At 36.1% G+C, this 26,539-nt stretch overlaps 1 protein-coding gene across 1 annotated transcript in view; it reads left to right on the top strand.

Moving 5' to 3' along the window:
- The window catches only part of SESTD1 (SEC14 and spectrin domain containing 1), a 59,214-nt gene extending 33,888 nt beyond the window's left edge, over nt 1-25,326 (top strand). The window contains exons 7-20 of the mRNA XM_015823533.1: nt 2,165-2,278; nt 6,370-6,483; nt 8,310-8,407; nt 8,971-9,026; nt 11,134-11,345; nt 14,237-14,359; nt 15,957-16,151; nt 17,086-17,200; nt 18,361-18,520; nt 21,110-21,191; nt 21,375-21,497; nt 22,506-22,697; nt 22,886-23,007; nt 24,070-25,326. Coding sequence (XP_015679019.1) covers nt 2,165-2,278; nt 6,370-6,483; nt 8,310-8,407; nt 8,971-9,026; nt 11,134-11,345; nt 14,237-14,359; nt 15,957-16,151; nt 17,086-17,200; nt 18,361-18,520; nt 21,110-21,191; nt 21,375-21,497; nt 22,506-22,697; nt 22,886-23,007; nt 24,070-24,199 — 1,836 coding nt within the window. The 3' untranslated portion in view covers nt 24,200-25,326. The remainder of the gene's footprint in view (nt 1-2,164; nt 2,279-6,369; nt 6,484-8,309; nt 8,408-8,970; nt 9,027-11,133; nt 11,346-14,236; nt 14,360-15,956; nt 16,152-17,085; nt 17,201-18,360; nt 18,521-21,109; nt 21,192-21,374; nt 21,498-22,505; nt 22,698-22,885; nt 23,008-24,069) is intronic.
- Nucleotides 25,327-26,539: the final 1,213 nt, after the last annotated feature.

Below are 26,539 nucleotides of genomic sequence, written 5' to 3'. Positions count from 1 at the left end.
TCCCACTCTCTTCCTCCCCCCACTTTTACTATTTCTAGTCTCCGTGTCATCCTTGGGCCTCCAGCCATCCTTCTGCCGCCCTCGTTGGTACCGGCAGTTCGTTTCACGGCAGGGGGTCAGTCCGGTTTTTCCCCCGTCCCTCCGGTATTGCCGGGTCGTTGTTGCTCCTAGCCGGCCCCTCCCCTCGCCCTCAGTCCCTGTTTCTGTGGTAAAACTCGCCATTGTAATAAGTCCTGTTGTTGTTGCATCACTTGATCACATCTATTTTGAAATTTAACATCAAACGATTGAAACATCTCAGCCATTGCAGAGACCAAGTTGTGCAGCTCTCTAACAAGAGGCGGTGGAGGTGAAAAAGATAACGGATGTGACAAGTGGAAAGTTTCAGAAGTTAGTTGAAATGTCTGAGACACCAGGGATGTAAACGGTCTCAAAGTTAAAGGCACGATTTTTCTCAGAACCATATTAGCAATAAGTTTAAGCAGTTCAGTCAAAACAAGTAATACGCAGATTCAAAGTAGCAAAAATTTCAAACCGGGGTTTATGTATATATTTATAATTTCTTACGGGTTCTGGGAGAAGAAATTGAAAATTACTTAACCATATTAAGAAACGATTACTTTGGTTGTCGGTAAAATTGACTTTGGATTAATCCCAGGTTGTTGAGCACACTGGACTTGAAACAATTCTTAGGTTAATAGTAAGCACAAACTCATGAAGTTTTCCCGGAAAGAGTAATAAACCATTGTCAGTGTCATGTTTATAACATTTAAGAGAACATTTAACAGAACCTGTGGTCTCTATAATATGCACCATTTTCATAGGTTCCCAGTACTTCTCATTTTACATTCTGGTCTGCAAAGAATATCTTGTAGTTTATGTAGGATTTTAACAATTCTCCATAATTATCACCAAAGCTACAACATTCTTTGTGTTTTTAATCTATTGCTTTTGTAAGATAGCATTAGCACTTAAACTTACTGTATATACCGCTTCACAATGCTTTATAGCCCTCTCTAAGCAGTTTACAGAGTCAGCATATTCCCCCCCCAATAATCTGGGTCCTCATTTTACCGACTGGAAGGATGGAGGGCTGAATCAAACTTGAGCTGGTGAGACTCGAACTGCTAAACTGCTGGCAGACGGCAGTCAGCAGAATTAGCCTGCAGTACTGCATTCTAACCACTGCGCCACCAAACCTCTTTGAAATGGTCCGTTTCAAGACTCAATTTTTAGGTGTCTTTTACAACAACAACAACAACAACAATAATAATAGAGTTGTAAGGGATCTTGGAGGTCTTCTAGTCCAACTCTCTGCTCAGGCACGAAACCTTATACCATTCCAGACAAATGGTTGTCCAGTCTCTTCTTAAAAACTTCCAGTGTTAGAGCATTCACAACTTCTGGAGGCAGGTTGTTCCACTGATTAATTGTTCTAATTGTCATAATATGGGCATTATGTTTGTTATACGTTTTAAAAAGGATGGATCCTAAAAAATAAGTAGAAATAAAAGCAGATCCATGGGAGAAAAAGAACTCTAGGAAGAAGTAGGCAGAAGGTGAAGTTCCAGCAGAATTTTATTAGCCCTTTTTTATTCTTTATTCAACTTCATTCAAATGACTTTCCTTGGCTTTATGAAAATCTTTAACAGATGTTGACTTAATGAAGTTTGACATTTTGATCTCAGACCATTTTTATTAACTGTCAAGATACAATGCTTCTTTCTTTTTTTAAACTTGGAGGATGTATGCTGTCATAATCATTAAATAATAAGTGATTGTTCCTGCTATCCGCCTATTTAATGTTACATATATATTCACTTAGAGACAAAACTGAGAAATAACTTCACAGGAAGGGGAAACAGTTGTGAAGCATGACCTCTTAATGGTGAATAGAAATGGTTCTGTTTCTTCTGAGTTCATAGTGTTATTATACAATATCTCTCAAGATTTTTTAAAATTGTTTTGAGGATGATTATAACTTAATAATGTTATTTTCTGTAATAGGGTGTTCATGGTGCTTATTTTCTTCATTGTGCCAGTCCATACACTATATTTTACAAACATTTTGTGCTATATAAAGAGGGGTGGTAAGGCCATTATGTTTTGCAGTAAGAAATTTAATTGTGTATTTAATTTAATTGTGTATTTTTTACTATTTTAGAACGTTGTTCCAGCTGAAGTATCCCTTGTTTGTGTAGTAAAACCAGATGAGTTCTGGGATAAAAAGGTTACACATTTTTGCTTTTGGAAAGAGAAAGACAGACTTGGCTTTGAGGTATGTATCTTTCTTTCTGGCTTAACTATTGCACTTAATCTAACATTGCATGCATCTAGAATACAGATTCAGTTCCTAATGAATGCAGATCTGGAAAAAAGTTATTAAGTGATTCCTTGAGTTGTTGTTAGTTGCGAAGTCGTGTCCGACCCATCGCGACCCCATGGACAGTGTTCCTCCAGGTCTTCCTGTCCTCTACCATCTTCTGGAGTCCATTTAAGCTCACTCCTACTGCTTCAGTGACTCCATCCAGCCACCTCATTCTCTGTCATCCCATTCTTCTATTGCCCTCAATCTTTCCCAGCATTTCCCAGATTCCTTGCGTATTACAGTATAAATGTTTCATAACACTAACTTTACCACATTGTGACGTATTGTTGAATAATTAGCATTGCTCTGATCCCTTGTTTCTACGGAAATGTTGGCTTTTTACTCTTGAAATTTCTTAGTCATAGCTGTAAGTGATTTCCATTTGAAATCAGTCCCTTGAAATACTTTTGCCATGAACTTAATTACCAGTTTCTCTTACTAATAATGCTTCATGTAACTAGATCCTTGCAAGATTAATTTTTCATTCGTTTTAACAATTCATAGTAGGTGCATTAATACTTCCTCCAATGTAAGACATACTTATCCTGCTTTGCTCATCTCCAAATCTTCTGTTTGTCAAGATGCTCTTTCTGCATTGAGTAAAGGATACAGGAAAGTTGGAGGGAATTCAATAGCCTGTAAACCTGATCTAGCCACAAGTTTGTCCTGGTTGGGTTGGCTTAGAGCAGGGGTAGGCAACCTCGGCTCTTTTATGACTCATGGACTTCAACTCCCAGAATTCCTGAGTCAGCATAGCTGACTCAGGAATTCTGGGAGCTGAAGTCCATGAGTCATAAAAGAGCCGAGGTTGCCTACCCCTGGCTTAGAGTAAGGCCCTTCCCCCTCTCTAAATTTCCATCTTTTAGGGCACAAAATGCAAGGAGCATTTGCTCTCTGTCTCTTTCTACTTGGTGAAAATTCTCTCTGTGGACCAGAAAAAAATAAGGCACAATCACACTTCAAAATATATCTTTGAATTTGTTCTGTTGAGGGCCATCCAGTACCGTCTGGGCCTTTGTTTTCCTTGTGACAAGTTTCCATAGCTTGAAATGTATCCCCATTAAAAAATTCTCCCCCATATGATTGATTTATGCACTTTCTGTGTCATGGCATTGTTTTCTTTCCAAACAAATTAGTAGAAGGCCTAGAGAAAAAAATACTAAGGCACTAATGAGCCTGAGATAATATTCATATTCTATCATTTTCAGAAATTTGGACAGTTTTTATTATTTTACTCGAAGGACTGATTTTCTGTCAGTGATTGCATTATAAAAATGTATTTAATTTCATTCAGTATAGAGACATTTAATTAAGAATGTGATGGTAGCCATGAGGGTAATTTGTTATAACTAAAATTCAGTTATGAGCATAAAAGCAAAATGATTGCAGTGAAATTCAGGCATGTTGATTTTAGTAACTTCATTACACTGTTGTCAGTTGACAGTAATACAGAAAATTTGCGAACACTCTGTGTGTGTGTCTGTGTGTATGTGTGTAATAAATGTTATGTCTGAAAAATAGTATGTTTAAACTAGCAAGGCTTTAAGAACTGGCAGCTCTTTCCTCACCCCCATCCCAACTCAGAGCTGCTACCATTTTTGGTATATTAGGACATAGTTATGCATAGATACAACTGGTAAGGTTTTTTCCCCTACAGACTCTTTAGATGTCCTATTCATTTTAACCATCCAACTTTTTTTCTGAATGTTCAAAAATATATTGCTGGAGATGAAATAATGCTTGATGTAAGATACTTAATATGTTCTATGCACAGGATCCCTAAGGATATTTTCCACTGCACTTTTTTTTTCTTATTTTAATACAGTATGGAAACCATGCTTTTATAAATAAACATATAGCAACATGTTTTTATAACAAAATTTGAGTTGTGAGCTCTGGAATATACTTATTTTTTATACTGTCTTAAGAAAGATATTTTCTGCTGTGAAATCTAAGGTACTCATATAATGATTCAAATATGCAGCAAATTATTCTTGCATTTCTCTATTTATGAATTCATTTTTAAAAATGGGTAAATATAAAACAGAATATAATAAAGTTAGATAGATATAAATGGTTTGCTGTGGCTCAGATTAAGTTATGCATTCAAAATCTTGTCATCCAGTACATTGTACATTGCCATACAATTTCCCTTTCTTCTGGCATGAAGCTGTTGTGTGCGACCAGAACTCCCAGTTGACAACCCATAATTTTTACATGACACTTAAGACAGTGTGATTTTCTATTGCCCAAGATTTCCTTGAGTTGACTCTTCTCACTGTTAAAGTTACCAGGATTTTATAGATATTTCTGTGGTGCAAACTTTGTTAAGAGAGATGTCTCAGCCAAGCAGTACCCTGTAATTGAGTGGTCCATGAGATCAAAGCAAAATCCAGAAACTACTCACTTTTTAGGGAATTTCTTCTTTGCAAAAATTCCTTTGTGAATGGAAAAATAAGTTGTGCTGCCACAATCAAACATACCCAGTATGGAGAGTGATCAGTTTGTTTGGCAAGCCAATTTGAGTTCCTTGTTTGGAAATGCTCTTTTATAGAATACAGTAAATACTAGATAAATACTTACACAGATACTGTATGTTAGCATCTACATCGGGCATGTCAAACTTGCGACATCACATGACATTGCACGACGTGTCACGACTTTTCCCCCATTGCCGGCAATGGGGTGGGTGCGGTTTCGGCATGATGCAACCGGCCCACGGGTCGGCAGTTTCACATGCCTGATCTACATGCTTGGTTAGGATATTTTTATTTATTTATTTATTTATTTATTATTTAAATTTCTACCCCGCCCTTCTCCCTGCGGACTCAGGGCGGCTTACAGCCTTTTTAAAAACAAGTACATAACTACAAAAATACTAACGTTAAAAAGTTAATTAAAATAAAATATTATTATAAGGCCTTTATAATTTAATTTAAAAAAAAAAAAATTATTATAAAACCAAGTTAAAAATAACCCTTAGGCCAGTCCTGCCAGTTTAAATAGCCATGTCTTGAAGTGCCAGGTAAAAGTTAGTTAGAAAAGAAGGAACTAATAATTTTTTAAAATAATTAAAAAATTAAAAACATGTCAGTTTTTTAAAGTATTTTACTTTGTCATCTTTCTTACAGATGACCCATCTATGAACATTGGAATTTGATGACAAAATTCATTATGCTATTTGTGTCTTAAAATGTTAGTTTGAAAGGATGGCAATTTGAATGCCTGGGGATTGAATCAGGGAGATAAAAAGAGATAAACATTTAAAAATTGTGGAGAAGAAATTCAGTTAATTGAATTTGCAGTCTTATAATGGTTTTGTTACACTACCCAGCAATGTAGCAACTGAAACAGCAATACTTTTTGTGTTAGTGGACATAGGATATGATTGTGGTCCCTAGTGAGCAATCTGATTTGCAGATTACTTCCACATGGTTGTAATAATCCAGTTTCATTAAGGCTAAAAGCAGTTGTTCCATCTTTGTGGCCCAGGATTTCTGTCATGATAACAGTAGTGTGGAGGAAAGCCTCTTTCCAACAACTTTCATTACTTTTGGAGGGAGGTATAAACTTTCATGCTTAGTTCATTATGATTCATTTGATTTTACATCATCAGATGGTAAAGTATGTGCTTCGGCTTACTCTAAATAATTTGATAAGGCAAGGTGCTAATACTATAAATATAATAGAAGTAAAATATTGAGTTACATTAAGTTACATAAGTGTAATAGAAATAAAAAAATGAGTTACTTTAATTGAGATGAAAATATTAATATTTGTTCCAAGTGATGAAATATTAAGACTTGTCTTTAAAACATTAGTTCATTGATGCATTTTAAAATGTGCCTACTTATTTATTAAAGTATAATAGTTAAAAGTCTGTTATGCTTCAATCTTGGCTGTGAAAAAAATGATGGTTTTCAGTTAGAAGCATAATACATTATTTGATTTTCTAACACAAAGTTCTAAGTTGTTAATTTCCCATTTAATTGTTCATATAGGTTATTTTGGTATCTGCTAACAAGCTTACTCGATATATAGAACCATCTCAACTAACAGAAGATTTTGGAGGAAGTCTTACCTATGATCATATGGATTGGTTGAACAAAAGACTGGTTAGTTTCCTGGCAAATGCTTTTCAATATAATTGTCAATAAATATAACAGGCATCTAGATACAACTGCGTTTGGTGCTCCCTGAGGTTTTATTACCATTTTATTACCATTGTTACCATTTTATTACCATGATTAATTGACAGTTCAGGATTTGGAGATGCTGTCATTGTCCTTTTGTTGTACACATTTTTTAGGATACAGTTAGGATTAGAGATTTTTTTTAAATCTCCATTGGCTACATAGGTTGTAATAGTTATGAATGCTTCCTAATAAAACTTTAGATTTAAGGATAGTTAGTTTTTTGCCCTGTACCAAATCTAAATGTGAAACATAAAATTGTTTACAGTCCCTCAATCTTTTTTTTTTTATGTTACATGTTCTAATAAGTAAATAAAATAAAACAGAGATAAGATACATGTAGGAAAGCCATCTTGATACAGTAGTTAAGCGATCAGGCTAGAAATCAGGAGACTGTCAGGTCTAGTCCTGCCTTGAGCATGAGGCCAACTGGTTGACCTTGAGCCAGTCATTCTCTCCCAGCCCTAGGAAGAAGGCAATGGCAAACCATTTTGAAAAAAACTTGCCAGAACAATTGCAAGGACTTGTCCAGGCAGCCTCCAAAAATTGGACATGATTGAACATGATTAAAAAAAAATAGATGCGCAGTTATTCAGTAACTGCAGTTGGCCAATGTGATTGTAATTCATGCTGAATTACTTGAAAATAAAGATTAATATTGATTGATAATAGTGGAATATTAACATTATCCTTGCTTGTTATTTGAATATTCCCTCTTAATTGATTATTTCAACACACATAAAGATTCTCTGCTGAAAAATTCTTGATACTGCCATTGCGACTAGTATCAATATGCATGTTTTACTTTACATTCCATTCCATTGACATGAATCAGTGCACATATCCTGGATACTCATCATTACCCCTGACAGAAAAAAAACAGCATAATCATTAATGTTGAATGAAGTTTCTTAGAATGGCTTCTTAGCAGCAGCTCTCAAAACATAGTGACTACTTTTGCAAGTCAGACTTTGATTTTTAAAAGCTTGTATCCAGCAACCAAAGATTATAACCTGAAGTCCTGTTTAATTTGGTGATATCCTTAGTCTAGTTCTGCTTTAAATGATTATGACTGAGCATTTAACCTAAGCCTTGGGTATCGTCAGGAAATTACAGAGGTAATCCTAAATTTATGACCACAATGGAACACAGAATTTCGAGCACAGTCGTATGCATGTTGTTGTGGTTGTGAGTCTAGGCACTACATGACTGGAGTAACTTTTAGAACTTTTTTTTACATCAATTGTAAAGTAAGTCATCACAGTCATGAAGCTAATTATGTGGTCTTTAAGTGAATCTAGCATATCCAATGGCCATTTTTTGCTGAAAAATAGCAAAAAAAATATCACAAATTGTGGTCACATGACTACGGGATGCTGTAACTTGTTGTAAATGTGAGTTAGTTACCAAGCACCCATAGTGTGATCACCTGACACCGGGGGAGTTGCAGCAGTTACAACTTTGAGGAAGGGGCATAAGTAGATTTTTTGACGTCTATCGTAACTTCAAATGGTCATTAAGCCAACAGTCATTAAGTAAGGACGCTCTGAATTGATGGATGCAAAAGTAACACATTTCTGTGATATGGCAGTTACTATTAATGCAAAACGGTATAAGACCAACCACTGATAAATTGCTTGACTTTAGAATTTGTTCATAATGGAACAGTAAGAGCACCATACTGCAAAACTTCAGACATTAAATGGTAAAATTCAATCTCTGAAATGCTAACTTACTATTTTATATAGGCATTTGAGAAGTTTACGAAAGAGTCTACATCCTTACTTGATGAGCTTGCATTAATCAACAGCGGAAGTGATAAGGGAAACCAACAGGAGAAAGAGAGGTAATACTTTTCTTGCTGTTATTAATTGTTCCATAGGTATTTCCCGTGGTCTTTAGCTTTCAGAAGCTATTTGCAATTTTTTAGCAACCCCGTTACAGGAGAATCTTAATTATCAAAAGTGTGGTGTTTCTAGCTACTGTTGTGGTCTTTTTTTTCACTTCTAGCTGGATCATACAAATATTCTTGTAACTCTCTATAGCTCCCTTACATTTTATATAGTAAAAATACTATGACTTATATTTGCTGTTATATTGCAGTAAAAATATATGAGATATGTTCTGAGAGGACTTATGAAAGTTCTCTTTTATTAATAGTATCTTTCTAAGCTCTTAATGTCTGTTCACTTATTTCCTTTGAAAAATAACCAAAACATTTGCAAAAATGTTAAACATTCCTGAAATTTTGAAAGTTCCCTTGGACATTGACAGATGTGTACCGAAACAAAATATGACCTCAGTATTTACAATGGGAAAGAAAAATAGAAATTTGGATATTTTTTTTATTGCTATTTAAGTCTTAAAACTTCTGTTTTCATTCACAATAAATTATTTTTCTCTTTCAAGGTCTATAGATTTAAATTTTCTTCCATCTGTTGATCCTGAGACTGTTCTGCAGACAGGTATATCAGCCCAATATGGCACAATTTTTTTTTTAAATCGTGAATAGCATGAACATAAACTGAATCAGCTACTTAACTAAAGTCTATACAGTTCATCAGTTACAGTTAATAACTATAAAATAATGCATTTATGACATTTTTCCTCTTCTTTTTAAATATAGAATTTCTACATAACAAGTAATCTGCTTCCCTCTCGTTTCTGGGAATAGCAGCAGTAGAGAAATAAAATACTAGTCTCTCTTTCTGCTGAAATTGTTGAATTTATCTGTGAAAACAGTAAGCAATTACGAATTAAAATCCCTTTAAAGATAGACTTGTTTAAGAATTAAGTTGGATGGTAACTAAAAGCAGAAAACTCATACCAGTCCAGCTATTGTATTTCCCCCCAAATTCTGAAAGTGGCTTAGTTGCTATTTCTGCTTGCCAGCTTTTCTGAAAACAGTTCGTAAATACAAGTGGCACAACTTAAGAGAGGGAAAGAGAAGCAACTTCACCTTAGTACATCACCATTTTATTAGAGGTTGCTTTCACACTGTTGGCCAGTGATAAGTTAGGTATTACAAATTGGCCCAAGGAATTAATTTTATCCTAAAACAGTTGTTGGGGCATTTGTTCTCTGCCTTCTTGCTGTTGTAATCACGTCTTTACTTTTGGGAGCGTTAACTGAAAGTTGCAGATAAATGATGCCAGCCACCATCAGTCCTTTTCATCTATCACAGGGGTCTTCAGACTTGGCCCTTTTATGACTTGTAGACTTCAACTCCCAGAATTCCTCAGCCAAGCATGCTGGCTGAGGAATTCTGGGAGTTGAAGTCCACAAGTCATAAAAGGGCCAAGTTTGAAGATCCCTGATCTATCACAACTGATATTCTGGACTAGGTCTTGGACTAAATAATGAGTAAAAATAAACTGAGATTCAGTCTATTTCATATGGAGTTAATATTTGCATAGATTTAGCCTGGCTAATTAAGTGGTACTGAGTTCTGAAGGCGTCTGCTGTTCTCATAAAAGAACAGGGGCATGCTTTGGGGTATTCTGGTTGCCTCCATTATACATAGGTAATCTCAGTGAGTTGGAGTATCTTTTGTCACATTAGACTGATACAGTAATTTGTTTAGTCATTTCCAATTCTTCATGGGCATCGTGCTAGTTTCTTTGAGCTTTCTTGCAAAATTTCTTGCAAACTAATGCTTGTGTCATCAGCAGTAGTATCAGTAGACACTGTCACTAGCCTTAGAACTTTAATACATGAACCAGCTTTTAATTTTGTTTATACATAATTAAGCAATTGCACTTCAAAATGCTTTTTGAAATATCATTATTTGAATGTGCACATTCAAGCATATTGCGAGAGAGAGAGAGAGAGAGAGAGAGAGAGAGAGAGAGAGAGAGATATGAAGTGATATTGCCATCCTCACTCCACAATCTTATATCATGCTATGGTTTTAACCCCATACAAACTGAAAGAAGAAGTCTTTATGTTTCCAGAAAAAAGTATCCAGTCTTTCTCATTAAACTTTAGCTCATTTTTTTGCCTGAATCATTAGATCAGGAGTGTCAAATTCAATTTCATTGAGGGCCACATCAGCATTGCGGTTGCCCTCAGAGGGCCGGGTGGGTGTGGCCAGGGTGGGTGCGGCCTACTGGGTGGGCGTGAAGAGTGGGTGTGGCCTACTGGGTGGGTGTGGCCAGCTCTACGTTCGCGTCAAGGGTGCCTGTGGGGGCCTGGGCAGGAGTGGGATAGATCTGAGGATCTCTGGTAGAAGGGGGTGGGACCAGGGCAAGTGCCAAGGCATGGTCCACTGGAGGAACCTCACTGTTCCTCTCAGGCCATGCAGGGGTGGGTGGGTTATGGAGCTAAGGCTGAATGCGTTTCCGCATAGATGGCCACCACAAAATTGTACATTGGCTCCCAGCTGGCCTGAGCCAGGGCCAAGGCAGAGGAGACCGTTCCCTCACTGTTTCCAGGATGGCTTCGCGGGCCACATGAAACCACTTCGCAGGCCGCATCCGGCCCACGGGCCTTGTGTTTGACATGTCTGCATTAGATCATTTGGATACTTAAATATATATACAGTATATCTGTTTGTGTATATATTCTATTAAGGTCATGAGCTCTTATCGGAATTGCAACAACGCCGTTTTAATGGTTCAGATGGAGGAGTCTCCTGGTCTCCTATGGATGATGAACTGCTTGCTCAGCCCCAAGTTATGAAGTTACTAGATTCACTCAGAGAACAGTATACACGGTATCAGGAAGTATGCAGGCAAAGGAGCAAACGAACTCAGTTGGAAGAAATTCAACAGAAGGTAATGCAGGTAAGTGGCATACTCACTTGTGTCTATTCTTTGTGTTAGTAAAAAGATAGATGGAGAATTAATAGGATTTTTAACATGCTGTATCAGCTGTTGGGGGCACCTCAAAGCTGCTACAATTTTTCCTGGATTTATGCGGCTACCATTTGCAACTGACATGTGTTATACCTGGAAAAGGTATGCTTGATTTCAGGTATCCCTGGCAAGCATCACATTCATGCCCAAATCACATTTGCTCTTTAAATTTGAATCACGGCATTGCATTACCATAAAATTTGTATATCTAGTGATTGGAATCCAAATTTGCCCTTTTAGTGCAAGGCTGTTCCCCACCGGAGTAATAATAAGATAAACTTGAAACAATTTGTGCATTGAAAGGTCATGAAAGTTCAAGTGGTGCTCTGGAAATTGATATTACAGAGTCAGTTTGGTAGAGTGGTTAAGGTGCTGGGCTAGTAACTAGGAGACTAAGAGTGGTTTGGGGAAAATAGGAGACAGAAGATATATGCATGTTCACTGCTTTGAGTTGACTAAAAACTAAGGTAGGATAAAAAAATACAATAACTGATACCTTTGTTTCAATAGGAATAAAAATAGGGATCTATTTATTGTCTTCATGCTTATTATATGTGTTTGTGTTTGTGTGTGTGTGTATGTATGTATGTATATGTATGTATGTATGTATAACAGGCTGGAAACCAAGTGACCATGAATTCTAGTTTTATCTTAGGCAGTTTTTCTGCCTAGGAGAATGGGAAGGAAGCAGACAGTGGCAACCATTTCTGAAATCTTTCCCAGAAAACTGCAGGGACTTATTCAGGCAGTTGCCAGAGTCAACACTTTCAAAGGCATACACACAAAAAAGTATATTTTTTATTGCTGTACAGTACTCAGTGGAAGGAATATATTTGAAACTTTAGCTTTGAATATTAACATTTTAGGTTAAAGTAATGGGAGTCAGAAATTAAATTACTTTTCATTCTATTATACTTAAAAACAAAGCTAACAATTTTGTCTTTTAAATCTGTAACAAACCTTTTTAATAATTCACCATATCCTTTAAAAAAGCACTCAAGACATAGTACAAAAAGCATTTTCTTGAGATCAGGAGATACTGAATATGGTCAATGTAAGCAAAATATCTATCATATATATTTTTCTGTAACTTAGGTATTTAGAATATCAAAACAAAGGGGAGTTGATAGAGAAAAATGCAAATTCTAGTTAGTGAAGTGCCTTTATTAATGCATTTAAATAGATTTGTTTACAGGAGTATCAATCTCAGTTTATATCATTCTAATTACAACTTGTCATTTTTTGCTCTGTGTTACTGAATTACAAAGGAAATTAATTAGACTGGTAGTAAAATCTTGCGTTCTCCTCTCTTTTTTAGTTACTAATTTAGAAATCATCTGCTAAAGATTTTAAAATAATTTGGTGAAGAGAGAAGGAACCATGTCACTTCCCAATTATACTTTGTGTAGTTTTTTCACAGATGCTTGTGACTGACAGGTTGTTTATCTTCTATGTTTGTTTAAAAAAAAATGGAATGAATTTGCAAATGCCTGCATTTATCCCTCATTTAAAACCATGGTTATTACATTCCAACTACTATACAGTAAACAGACTTGAAGATGGAATTGACACATTTTTAGTTACTTTCTATTAACGGGAATTTAGTTAGCAGTTTTAAATTGACCACAGGCTACTATGATTTCTGAAGCTGACTTCTTGAATACTTATCCTCATATTCAGTTTCCAGTATAAATAACATGAACAGCTCTTCTTGATTAAAAATGGATGCAAAAGCTTCCAAGATCTTCATATGTTAATACGCATATGTCATTTGTAAGTGATTTATGTGCACCCAAATACAATTTAATGGATTGTCCTTCAAATGGATTCTGTGGGATGACTTAATATTATATGATAATGCACATCCATATTGACTTTGATGTGAGTAGTGCAGAAATTGATATTTTATAGGTTAAGTAGGAAGAATACCTGGGATAATGGGATAAAGCTTGACGCTATCAGATTTGTATAACCACTGTGTAGTATCTTAGGCTGTAAAACCCTTGGAAGTATTAAAGGAAATATTAACAAGCAAGGGAGATAAATAAGCATGGGAATGGCCAAGAAGGAAGTGTCTGAAAGCTTTATTTTCCATTTGTTAGCCTTAAATAGTCATGACCTTCTTTGACTACTAGCTCACGACAGATGAATTGGACTGGAAGGATCTTTACTATCCATGTACAGTTCACTTTGTGAACCCTTCTGAATTTTCAATGAAATCTGATCTGTTCTCCAAACAAATCCTAAAATTAGATAAAAAGAACCCAGTTAAATCAGGGAGTCAAAAACATTTAAGCACCACTGCAGTGTAAGATATGTTCCTAGATTTTTACACAATTTTTGACAAATACTGTTCTAATGCCACTTTATTACAGTATATGAAATAATGCATGCTAAGGTTTGTTAGGAAATTTATCGAGATAATATAATTACAAATTAGAAAAAATTACCTTTCACTAGAAACAAAAAGTTGTTGCATTTTACCTGCCAATATAAGTATGTTGAAAATGAGAAGTGTGCTTATGCTGCTTCTGATATGAGACTGCAATATTATTAAGATTCACAAAGAAAACATGCATTTAAAAAAATGGGACCAGGTTGTCTGGTCCCTTGATTTTGTACCAAAGGGGTTTACCAGCTCTGACTTCTCCAGTCCTTGTTTTCCTTTTTGGAAATAAGGTTTGCTATTAATGTATATACTATGAACTGTATTAGGAAAGGTTGCTTTAAATAATAGAAAGCCTTTAAAATCTACCTGCCCTGTATTGGTTTTAAATTATATGTGATGATGAACATGCTGTTTTTTTTTATTTAAATAGGTAGTGAACTGGCTGGAAGGGCCAGGTTCGGAACAGCTTAGAACCCAGTGGGGAATTGGTGATTCAATTAGGGCTTCACAAGCTTTGCAACAGAAACATGAAGAGATTGAAAGTCAACACAGCGTGAGTTTTCATTTTCCCAAGGAAGTTACTGTGTAATGATTTTTATATGTCATTTATTGTGTGCAATATTTCTAGTGGCCTTCTTTTCTAGTGAATTTTAGACACTGATTTATGTATTGGCAAATAGGGGGGACCTTTTCTTCTAAAGCAAGCTACTGATCATATAAATGATTAGTTCTAGTGGCATAAATAGTATGCTATAGTTGAAAAAGGAATGACCGCATCCGAGACTGAAAAAGACAAAATAAATCATTGCCTACCAAGGACCCTCTAATCTTTTGGACTCTAGGGGTGGCGGAGATTTCATTTATTCCTGCCAGTTGGGGGCAAAGAATAGTTATTTCCCCAGTGAATTATTTGCACTGGTTTCCCATTCTTTCCAGCTGACTTGGGAACAGGAAGATTCCTTCCATTCAATTCAATTGAGCTTCTTGCTTCAACTATTTGAATAGGGATGTCAGGCCAAATTCTGTTTGCCTATTTGCCCTTTGCCCAACAGCAACTGATAGATAGAGTATTCTATAGTCAACCAGTGATCATTATGCTAAAATAACAGGAATAAGGATATAGCTTTATATAGCTTCAACAATTTTCTGGGTGAAATTATAAGCCAGTAGTGAGGAAATGTTTCTCTCTGGCCATTTCTCTACAGCATCTGTTCCTTCTGCCTGCCACCTTGTCCAGTCCACTCTTCCTCTGTCCCTACTTCTCAGTGCTTTTGTCCCACTCTTTGTTATATGTCCCAGTGTTTTGTTTAGCCACCTGTCTTCCCTTGCCCCACATTTGCATTTTTGCTAGCATGTAAGTTTCTATCAAATGTTGCAGGTGCTTGGCATTACTTCAGAGCTGTCTCCTGTGCTTTTAGGAACGGGAAGACACTTCCAATGTATCAACTAGAGCAGGGGCGTCAAACTGCCGGCCCACGGGTCGGACGCGTCACAATGAAACCACACCCACCCGATTGCCGGCAATGGGGAAAAAGCTCCGATACGTTGCATGACGTCAAGTGACGTCGCGAGTTTGACATGTCTGAACTAGAGGGTGGGTGGTGGTGGGGGAGGCAATAAAGAAAGCCTAGGAAATTGTTTAATAAATCTAGGGTAAGGAAAAGGAGAGGGAAGAATTGTATGATCAAGGGAACAAATAGATGAGCAGACAAATACATTTTGCTGAGTGTTAAATAAATGCAAATCAATATTGTTGTCTTTGAAAAAACAGATTTGGGCAAATAAAAGAACAGGATATTACAGTTAGGGGAAATGAAAGAATTCCTTATATGAATAAGATAAAGAACAATTTGAAAAAACACATCAAGAAAAAAAATGTTCTTGAAAATTGCTTCCAGCTTCTGAAATTGACTAAATAATAGAATCATTTTATTATGTTGAAAACAAAATGAAAGGTGGACTTAATTTTGAGTTTCAGCAGATTTGCATACCATTGGCTTTTAACATAACATTGTTAAACAGAGATGTGCATAATCTTGCTCAACATTTCAGTAAGCTGAGGTTTGCTGCATAGCTGTTGTACTTGTTCTTTTAAAAACATGGCAAAATTAACAATAATGATGATATACTTTGATGGGCTCATTTTGCAGGAGTGGTTTGCAGTGTACGTGGAACTGAATCAACAGATTGCAGCTTTACTGAATGCTGGGGATGAAGAAGATCTTGTAGAATTAAAAGCATTGCAACAGCAGTTGAGTGATGTTTGTTATCGGCAGGCCAGCCAGTTGGAGTTTAGGCAGAATCTGCTACAAGCAGCCCTTGAATTTCATGGTGTTGCTCAAGATGTAAGTAAAATATGCAGTTTCTTATTGTACATCGTTGCTTCATGATGCCATTGCAGATCAATAAATAAGCCGGTTATATTTAGGAATAATTTTGCCCAAATAGTTGCACACGGAAAAAGTCTTCAAATAAATGAGAACAAGGAAGTATTAGGGCTCACTTGGAAGTCTGCTGTTAATTAATGGAGGCAGTTAAAAAAAAAGGTGTCCATTTCTCTTTGTACACATTGACGAGATGAGTGTTCCTTTTCCATATTTGTTATAGACAAGCAAAGCTGGAGCAGATGAGCAAATTACATAAATCTCTGCTAATAATGTCAGTTGGATTTATGTAGACATGAACTCCGAGGCAAGCCAATGACATAAACTCAGTAACTATTTGTCCTTTTGTCTGGATTCTTTTCAACATATGGTTCTTGAGAAAATTGCAGAGTATGTGAAGAAATTAAGAGTTACCACCTGCTTTTAGAAAATTGATTTGGAGAGGCTCTGATCCTTCTTGGCAGGCAGTATTGAAGAGGCCATTCTGGGGGATGAATTTTGACAATTTAGTTACTGGTGTATAATGACTCACAATCCTACTCTGTATGCAAATGAAATCATTGAAGAAAAAAGTCATAAGGGGCACTGAAATGCCATCAGTGTAGACTTTGCTGTTTAAACCTGAATGAAATATTTTACTTTACTGAATATTATTTAGATCCTTCCTGGGCAATTTGGATTGGATGAAGTGGCAGCAGCTGAAATGGCTGGAAACTAGAGCTTTCCTTTGCAGCTGCTTGCACAGACACTGCTGCTAGCCCTATGTCCCAGCTCTGTCTCTTTTATAATTGAACTAGTCATAGTTCTGCCTGCCATTCATACAACAAATCTCTTTAAGGAGAAAGACTTAAAATCATAAAAATAACTTGCTGACTTTGGGGTTGGCTCTTTTCAGTTGTCTCAGCAACTTGATGGATTACTCGGGATGCTGTGTGTTGATGTAGCCCCAGCTGATGGAGCGTCAATTCAGCAAACTTTAAAACTACTTGAAGAGAAATTAAAAAGTGTTGGTAAGGAAAAACAAGATTAAATTGCCAAATACGCTATAGTGAATGTCCTCATTTGCAGAATAAGGATTGGATTAAATTGCATACTTTTTCATATAAGCCTAACAAGCACATTGAATGGAAAACTGCGGTTACCGATTCTCTTCACTTGACTGGCTCATAAAGGGAGCTTTAAAAATACCTCATTGTGGAATGATATTCAGTAATATGCATTGACCACCATATTCATGTTTTGTGAATAGAGTTCAATAGGAACTAGGAATCTGTGTCTTTATGGTTCTAACTCCTATGGAAATCTAAACATGTAGGCTTCCAAAATCTATGCATGGCTGACAAGGGCACAGCCACTTCATTAGCTTAACCACCCAGTTTAATTGCCAGATCATCTGTTACATAACTAGCAGATCAAGATGGCATATAACTCATAAGACTCATATGAAATGGATTTGAGCTACTGATCTCCAATAGCAGTGGTCTTCAAATGAGCCTCTACATTTGTATTTAAAAGAATTTCATTTTAAGCAACATCTGTTGTTCTAATAATTGTTACTGAAAGGGTATTGGGCAGAATAAACAAACCAATTAAGGGCAAACAGAATACATTAGAAGACAATGTCTGATTTAATAGCTCATAAATATGTGGGGAGGGAGCATAATAAAGACAAAATTGCATTAGGGTAAATCAGGACATTGGTCATTTGTGCCCACTTGTGCCCACTGCTTCTTTCTTTGGCTAGTAATATGTCTCCTAGATCTTGGGCAGCAATTTAGGTCTTGGACAATAATCTCAACTAATCTGTTTCTTTTTATATGATTGTACCAAAAATTGAACCTGGATTTTCAGTGTGAGTAGTACCACAGAGCTACAGTCCTCACTTATAGTAAACGCTATCAAGCCTGACATAAATCAGTTTGTGTATGTGTCTGTACTGCTGAAGTATTAACCACCCTTCTTACCAGTTGATATAGTTAACTGTCAACACTTGAAGGATGTGCTTACAGAATATATCATTTTAGAGTTTAGTAGGTTAAGTGGGAACATGTGACAATTAGATAGCATCTAACTTGCACATGGGCAAAAACAGAATTGGGTACTCATGATTTAAGAGAATAGTTCATCTTACATTGTATACAAAATACAATTTTGTTCATTATCCCTGTAGACTTGGGCCTCCAAGGTTTGCGTGAAAAAGGTCAAGGTCTTCTTGATCAGATATCTAACCAAGCTACCTGGGCTTATGGAAAAGATGTAACAAATGAAAACAAAGAGAATGTTGATCACATCCAGGGAGTAATGGAAGACATGCAGCTCAGAAAGCAAAGGTATTCAGGATGATGATGGACTCCTAAGAATTTCTCTTTCCTAATGACTTCACTTTAAAACCACTGTTAGCTTCTTTTTAAATGCTACCATATTTTTCAAACAAATGAAAATATGAAAAATAATCAAAATACAAACCTAAGTGTACCTAGGGTGCACCCTGTGTATTTTTTTTGTTCTGAAATATATGATTCCCAAAATTTATAAGTAAGTTTTTTGTTTAAACTTGACACTAAACAAAATCAGTTAATTATAAAAACAGTGTTTTTGTATACAGTTTCATACATTTAGATATTTTTGTTACTTTCAGTATTGTGCAACACTTATTATTAAGAGAAGTTAAAGTATTAATGCAAATTACAATTTATAGGTTCTGTAGTTTCTTTAAATATTGCAGAAAAACTGCTTTTAAGATTAATTGGTAATTAATGGCCTTGATATCATTTGGAAATGTTTAATGTTCCATTACATATTGTATTTTCTAAATTTCGATGAGGAATTATGTGTGAGTTTACATTTGCTACAGAAACTCTTTTAATTTTCCTGATAATTTAGCAGCTACTGCAATATTTATTTAAAGAAAATACTAAATCCTCCTGATATACCACATTTTTAAGGAATGTTACAACATTTATTGAATAGGGCATTACACTTAAAAATAAAAACACAGTTTTGAGCTCAGACACAACTTTGAAAACTATAAACAAAAAAAGAACATAGAATAATAGAGTTGGACGTGACCTCAGAGGTTTTCTAGTCCAACACACTATTTGAGCAGGAGACTTTATACCATTTCAGACAAATGGTTTTCCAGGCTCTTTTTGAAAGCCTCTATTGATGAAGCACCCACAACTTTTGAAGGCAAGCTATTCTATTGGTTGATTGCTCTCACGGATAGGAAATTTCTCCTAAGTTGGATTTGATGTTAGGTTATCATTTTTGTAGGATTTTTTTAAAAATTCCCATTGTATGGGTTGCTACTTTCTTGGCAACAAAGACATAATTTGCTACTACCCTTTGGGAGTCAGCTGCTTTAGCTGCTCTTTGTAAAAGGCCAGTACAGGTGGCTTGTATATGCCCTCTTTTCTGCCTGAGGTTTGGAATATACTTTGGAGGAATGTTACCACTTCACAGGACGCTCCTTTTCCTAATGCACTGGGCTCATCTTCCAATAAGCTACACTCCCCAAATATTTTCATCCCAGTTCTTAACTGCCCTAGCCTATGCTTGGATGTGACATGAGGTACCAAGTTTGAGGAAGACTGTGCCTGTAGGTAAAATAATCAGAAGAAGTCATGAGCAACCATTATGTAACACAAGACAATGAGAGAGAGAGACAGATAGATATGAGAGCCAGAGTGATGTAGTCAGTATAGTGCTGGACTGAGGGTAAAGATATTGAAATTATAGTCCTCACTTAGCAACAGAACCTGCCTGGGTGACTTTGGGTCACTCATTCTCTCTCAGCCCTATACTGAGAAGTCAAAAACACCTACTAAGTTGTCCTAAAACAGCGTAAGGATTAAAATATAATCTCCAAAGAAGAAACCTTCATCCCATAGTGGATTGATATGTGCTGATCATTATCATCACCACAGCCCTTCATCCAAGATTAGCAGCTATCCTATATATAATTATAGGATAGTGAACTATATAGCATCAACTAGTTTGAATGACAAAGTTAGTATCACGTAAATAATATATATAGGCTTGTGTAGAGTGGCTTCTGTCTCTGGCTGTGTGAATTCTTCTAATCTAAAGAGATGCTTTGCAATTTACAGGAGCCCATTGAAAATAGCCTTATCTTTCATAATCTAATCCTGATTGCCTCTGCATGCAGTTGCATTGCTGCACCTGCAATCCTGGGAATAAAGTTGAAGCAGCTGTGCATGAGCACATATGCAGTTGGCCATGAGCAGCTAGTTAAGCAGCCATGCTATGAATGGCTGCTTTCATTATTCAGAGGGAAGTGCTTGCTGTGCATTTGCATAGACTACCTCTTTCAGAGGATATGCACAGTTCTACCTTTTCCTTATTACTTCTCTAATTTATCTTGCTGGAATAGTTTATTAACATCTGAACTTAGTTTATTGTTTAAACTGCTGTTATGTTCTGACCCTGCCTTTTTTTGAACTAACTTAGTTTTGAGAAAATCTGGTTGAGAACAAAATCTTCCAGTCCCACCGCTATTTTCTGAGGAAGGAGAGTATGGACCCCCAAGCTTGTTCATACAATGTTAAGGAATAATTTAGCAGTGTATGTAACTGTAGCAATAACTTAGCATTGTATGGCCGTGAGTCATAATGCTGTTCAATAAAGCAGTATAAAATAGAATTTCCATGGCTATATCATAAGTAGCTTCAAAGACGTATACGGTAGCTGAACTTTCCAAAGGGCTTATCAATATTGGTATTTAAGGATTAATTTATCAGATTTGGGGTATTCTTAAAGTGTGTGTTATTCCTTATCACAGCATTTTGGACATTTCCCCAAATTTCATTGCTACATTTAAAAGTAAGAATTGCTCATGTATAATTTTTTTATAAGCAGAGCGACCTTTCTGATACAGTTTTATGTTCTGCCTTTCACAGATGTGAGGACATGGTAGATGTGAGACGATTAAAGATGCTTCAGATGGTTCAGCTATTTAAGTGTGAAGAGGATGCTGCTCAGGTGAGACTGATGGTGGCAGCTATTGCCTAGAACAAAGCTGCCAGACAAATTAAGTAAACTTTGGGAACTGATAAAACACTGGGTAGTTTAGAGTTAGGGTAGCTGCATTTTTTATGCAGATTTGACAAATTTATTCTGTGTCTCCTCTCTTACTTTACAACCTCACTCTGCTCACTTCTGTAGGCAATAGAATGGTTAAATGAATTATTAGATGCGCTGCTGAAGACTCATACCCGTTTGGGAGATGATGCCCAAGAAACCAAAATTTTGTTGGAAAAACACAGGAAATTTGTTGATGTAGCTCAGGTATGTTTGCATTTATTTTGTAGCAAATTAGTTTGCTGTTAAGGTTTGCTATCTGTATTTAAAATGGTCATTTTGGTTATTTGCTGAGCAGTATACTAATTAACGTTATTGCTGTCAATCATGGTTAGATGTGGTAAGATTATTGGCCATCTGCAATCTTATTTAAAGTTAATTTATTATTTATTTTATTATTTATTAAATGTATTGCCTCCCCCCCCCATCCTACCACAGGGTAACTCTGGGTTGCTTACAGTGTTAAAAAGCATAAAACTATACAAAACCTATATATAATATGAATAAAATACTATAAAAATACTACTCTCAACCCTAACTAAAAGATGTGGAGGGGAGTAGGATAAGCAGGGGGGGGAGGGAGTTGGGATGTCATTAATCTACCAACCATTTATTAATTTATACATGTCCAAATGCTTTTCGACTATTATGAAATGCTTGAATTCATTCTTCTTCCATGAATATGGAATGGATCCACATTGTACTTGGGGCCACAGTTTTATTTTTCAAGTCATTTCTCTAACTGGATAGCAAGGATTCAACATTTTTGGTATAGAATAATGGATCATTTGGCATGGATTATTAGGCAGAAGAAAGAAGAGATGTTAATGCTGTGGTAATGAGGCTTGATGTTCAGGTGAAATGAAGATGTGGTGGCGGATGAGTAGAGGATGATTCAATAACAGGCCAGTTCCTTCTAGAATTTCCATAACTGCCAAATAAAGTAAGATGTGACTCTGTACACTTGTAGTCTCTAACTGAAAGCAGTCTAGCCAAGAAAATCTAGTTTCCTTTCTTTGCTGTATCCTTCTTCCCTATTTGGATGTTCCTGCAAATGAAAAGGGCATGGAAAGTCAAACTTGTTTTTAATAGGCCCAAGAAAAGCTATAGTGTCTTATGATTCATGTGTTACTGCGTTGCGCCTAAATCTGTAAATCTGTTGCGCCAACACTGTAAATGCCCACCTTAATGTCTATTTTTCTTTTTTTTTTTTAGAGTACCTATGATTATGGGCGACAGTTATTACAGGCTACTGTGGTTTTGTGTCAGTCTCTGAGATGCACTTCTAGATCGTCAGGTGAAACACTTCCAAAGCTGAACCGTGTATGGAAACAATTCACAATCACTTCAGAAGAAAGAGTAACAAGGCTAGAGATGGCTGCTGCTTTCCATTCAAATGCAGAAAAAGTGAGTTTGTGCAGTTGGATTTCAGTATCTTTGATGTAACATTTTAAAGTGTGCATTTTATGTGTTCATTTCTATTTAATAAAGTTTTATCATGTTTACACAGAACGTTAAAATTCATGGTGTGATTTCTTTTTATTGCAACTTACAGTTTGACCGCGTCCATTTTTTAAAATGTTATTTTATTACAGGTTTTGCAAGAATGCCCAGATGAGTCTGAATCTATATATGATCCGGAACAATTTGATGAGATTGAAACTGTTGGAAAATCCCTTCTGGATAGATTAACAGTTCCGGTGGTTTATCCTGATGGGTACGTAGTAGGCATTACATTGCTCACTATGCAGTGCAAAATATTTCATTATGTGTAGTAATAATTTTTAAAAAGCAGATATGACAACAGAACAGACCAAATTAAAAGTGAGCCAGAATGGAGCAGCAGATCCAGTTCCACTTTGGTTTGCACTGGCCAGAACAGGCGATTGGGAGTGGGGATGGGCGGTGAAGGGATGGATGAAGTCCTTTAGAAGATCTGTGGTGTTCCATATTCAGGAACTCCAGAGGCATCTGAATAAAGAGAGTAAATGGGAAGGCAAATGGATAAAAGGCATTGTATGCTGTCACAGTGCAAATGCTCCCCCTCTTTTCTATATGCCTTGTGAAATTGCGTGCATGTGTAATGAGAGTGTGAATGCTGCTTTCATTATTTTGACAAAAGCTTCCTGCCTTAATAGATGCTTCAGAATAGCTCTTGACTTTCCATGGATGGAAAAAGACCACCTAAACTTTGCCTAATCTTAACTGCTAAGTTAATTCTTGGTTTAGGATTGCTCTTTTATAAGTCAGAGGTCGTGCTGGAAAATAGTAAAACCAAGAAACACAATTTAACATTTCATTAAAATTTAATAGTGTTACTATGTATTATTTATATTTTACGTCATTAAAACAAGCAAGATAAGTTCATCCGTACATTGAAATTTAATAAAGAGATAGATACCTCTTGATTATTTGAAATGAAAGTAAACACTAAGAAGATAGCTTCAAAGAATTGGTTTGAATTACAACAAATGTAAAAAGAAATGGTTTGTATGTTTTAATACAGTTGTGAAGTCTGGTATCAAATTACTTTACACATAAATAGCCCTAAGGTTGGGAAGCTGAAATTTCAAGTATTCTATTATTTTATATTATCCTGAAGCTACTGGAAAATTATTTCTGGTAGATCCAACAGTTTCTATGATAGGATATTATAATAATATATATTATCCTGAAAGCTGCAAAGTGAGAAAATAAATCTGTGAACATAGCAAAAACTCTTATTGCTTTCTTACATGTAAGGGCTTGGGGGGTTTTTTTCCTTCTTTTTTTTTTTTAGCACTGAGCAGTTCTTTGGGAGCCCAAGTGACATGGCTTCTTCAGCTGAACACATCAGAGAGAAGATAAAGTTGGTTTGTCTGAGAAAACAACAACTGACACAACCAGACGCCTGTACCACAGAGACCTAATAGCCTCTCCCTGCCAATTCATAAGATGTCTATTTGTAACTCTGCATGACATCTGCATTCTATGCCTGCCATAATACATGAAAATGCATTTCACAGCTATTATTAAACATAAAAACCTCTTCATCCTTCTTGAAGCAAATCTTATTCTACACCATAACCATGTATTTCTACGAAGCCATAATTTAACATGCTATGAACCCACAGACTTCAAATATAATTAAAAGGAACAGAAGACAATGCACTGAATACTTGCTTTGAAGCTTTATCCCAACCTATCAGGTGCTTCTTTCTCTAAGCAACTGATGCAAGTTTTAAAATGGTGCTAATAAGTGCAAGTTCCACAAAAAACAATTCTGTTTATTCGCCAGATGATGTAGTATTTTAGGCTGTAGGTAAACTATCTGTTGTATAGACAGCGGTGACCTATAATTTTGATTTGTATTTTTTTTTTAAATGGTCCTTTTTATTGTGCCGATACGTGCCATCCAATTCTTGAAATTCATTATAGTTGGATTTTTCCCAATTTGTATGGATAATGTATTAAGAAATGTTTTGTGCTTAATAAAATCCACCTTTTAAAAATCCAGTAACTTTTATGGAAGCTTGTATTTCCTACTTTATTGCAGGAAATTGTAAAAGAGAGTACAAGTCCATTTTGGATCGTCAGTTTAAGTTTCTTAATAATTGAAAGAAGAGGGAATAAGCATCATGTAAGCAAGGAAGAAAAAAAATTATATGAAAGTAGCTGGTGGGAGTTAATGGCAAATTAAGTTCATTTTTCCTGTTGACTTTTGTTTGTAGATGGGGAGGGAAAAGGATTTACATTTTACAGGAGAGAGTAAGGAACAAAGTCTGTGGCAAAAGGATTTGTAGATACAAATTGAAGCTGTCCAGCTAATACATGATAAGAGAAATTGATAGGTTTCTCTTTTAACGTATCTTTTTTCTCTTTTTCTACAAGTATTGATATTGGACATATATGTTCCACTAGTTACATCCTTATGACTGAGTAAACTCAAGTAACAGCTATTGATGCAATTTCCAGAGCTGATAAAAATGCTACATATTGTAATAAAATTATCAAATATAGGGCATAAATTATGTATTCATTCTTCCAATCTGCAAAAGCCAAATAAAAATGTTTATATATTTATGAACTATGAGCATAAGTTTATTCTTTTTTAAAATTTGGAAAGGCAGCATGTTATGAAATGGCAGCATATCCTTGGAAGACCTGTTTGGGATGTGTAATAAAACTGCTTGCTGTATAGATAAGGGAGTTAAATGGCTTCTTGAAAAGTAAAATATATGGCCTGATGGATAAAGCACTTTTAAGTGAGAAGCATCCTGGCTTTTTCCTTTTGTGGAGAATCAGAGGAGACTATTTTTATTAATCATATACACGTAGTCTTTTGTCGTCATAAGCACCCCTGAGGAGGTCACAAATGGCAATCTCATGATCCCAGGATGCTGCAACCAATTGTCAAAACAGCCTAATTTTGATCATATCAACATGGGGATGTTGTGAAGATCATAAATACGGGGACCAGTCAAATCACTTTTCACTACTATTGTAATTTGTTCTCAAAAGTCCCACTAGACACAATACCCAATTCATCTTTCCTTTTGTTTTACTATTCATTTGGGCCAAGAATAACCACGGAAATTAAACATTTGAATCATCTTTTTTTGGGGGGGGGGGGTTACCATGGACTACACACTGATAATAATTCAGAAGCCAGATTTTACCTGTGTTGCTAAGAAAATTCATATGTACATCTTTCCGCCTCTGAAAGAAAATGAAGTGAAGAGCTAGGTCACAACACAACAACTCTTGTTTGGGGTAGTTTCTCAGACACATCACATCCCCTTAGTCTGTTTGTCTTCCCTGGAAGTGGGCTACATCCAGCGATACCGAGGAGGTCTCTAGCATTAGCAGCAACCATCTTGCCTTTTCCTTGTCAGGCATTCTGAGACTTGCAGATTTAAATCCCTTCCTGGCAAGAGAAGAAAACAGAAGGAATACAGAAAAGGAAGCCCCCCCCCCCGAGGACAGATTCTCAGTATAGATAGTCCTCGACTATCTTGAGGACTAGAAGTTCTGTTGCTAAATAAGGTGATTAAGCCATGCCTGATCTTACTTTTTACCATGGTTGTTAAGCAAATCACTGGAGCTGGCTTCCCCTGTTGAATTTGCTTATTGGAAGCCATCAGGGAAGGTCACAAATGGCAGTCACATGATCCTGGAACACTGCAACCATCCTAAATACATGCCAGTTGCCGAATGTCCGAATTTTGTTCGTGTGACCATGGGGATGCTGCAGTGGTGGTGTGTGCAAG

The sequence above is a fragment of the Protobothrops mucrosquamatus genome, unplaced genomic scaffold (genome assembly GCF_001527695.2).
Source record: "Protobothrops mucrosquamatus isolate PMUCROS unplaced genomic scaffold, P.Mucros_1.0 scaffold1905, whole genome shotgun sequence".
In the NCBI taxonomy this organism is placed as follows: Eukaryota; Metazoa; Chordata; class Lepidosauria; order Squamata; family Viperidae; genus Protobothrops; species Protobothrops mucrosquamatus.
This window is presented reverse-complemented; position numbering and strand designations above follow the sequence as displayed.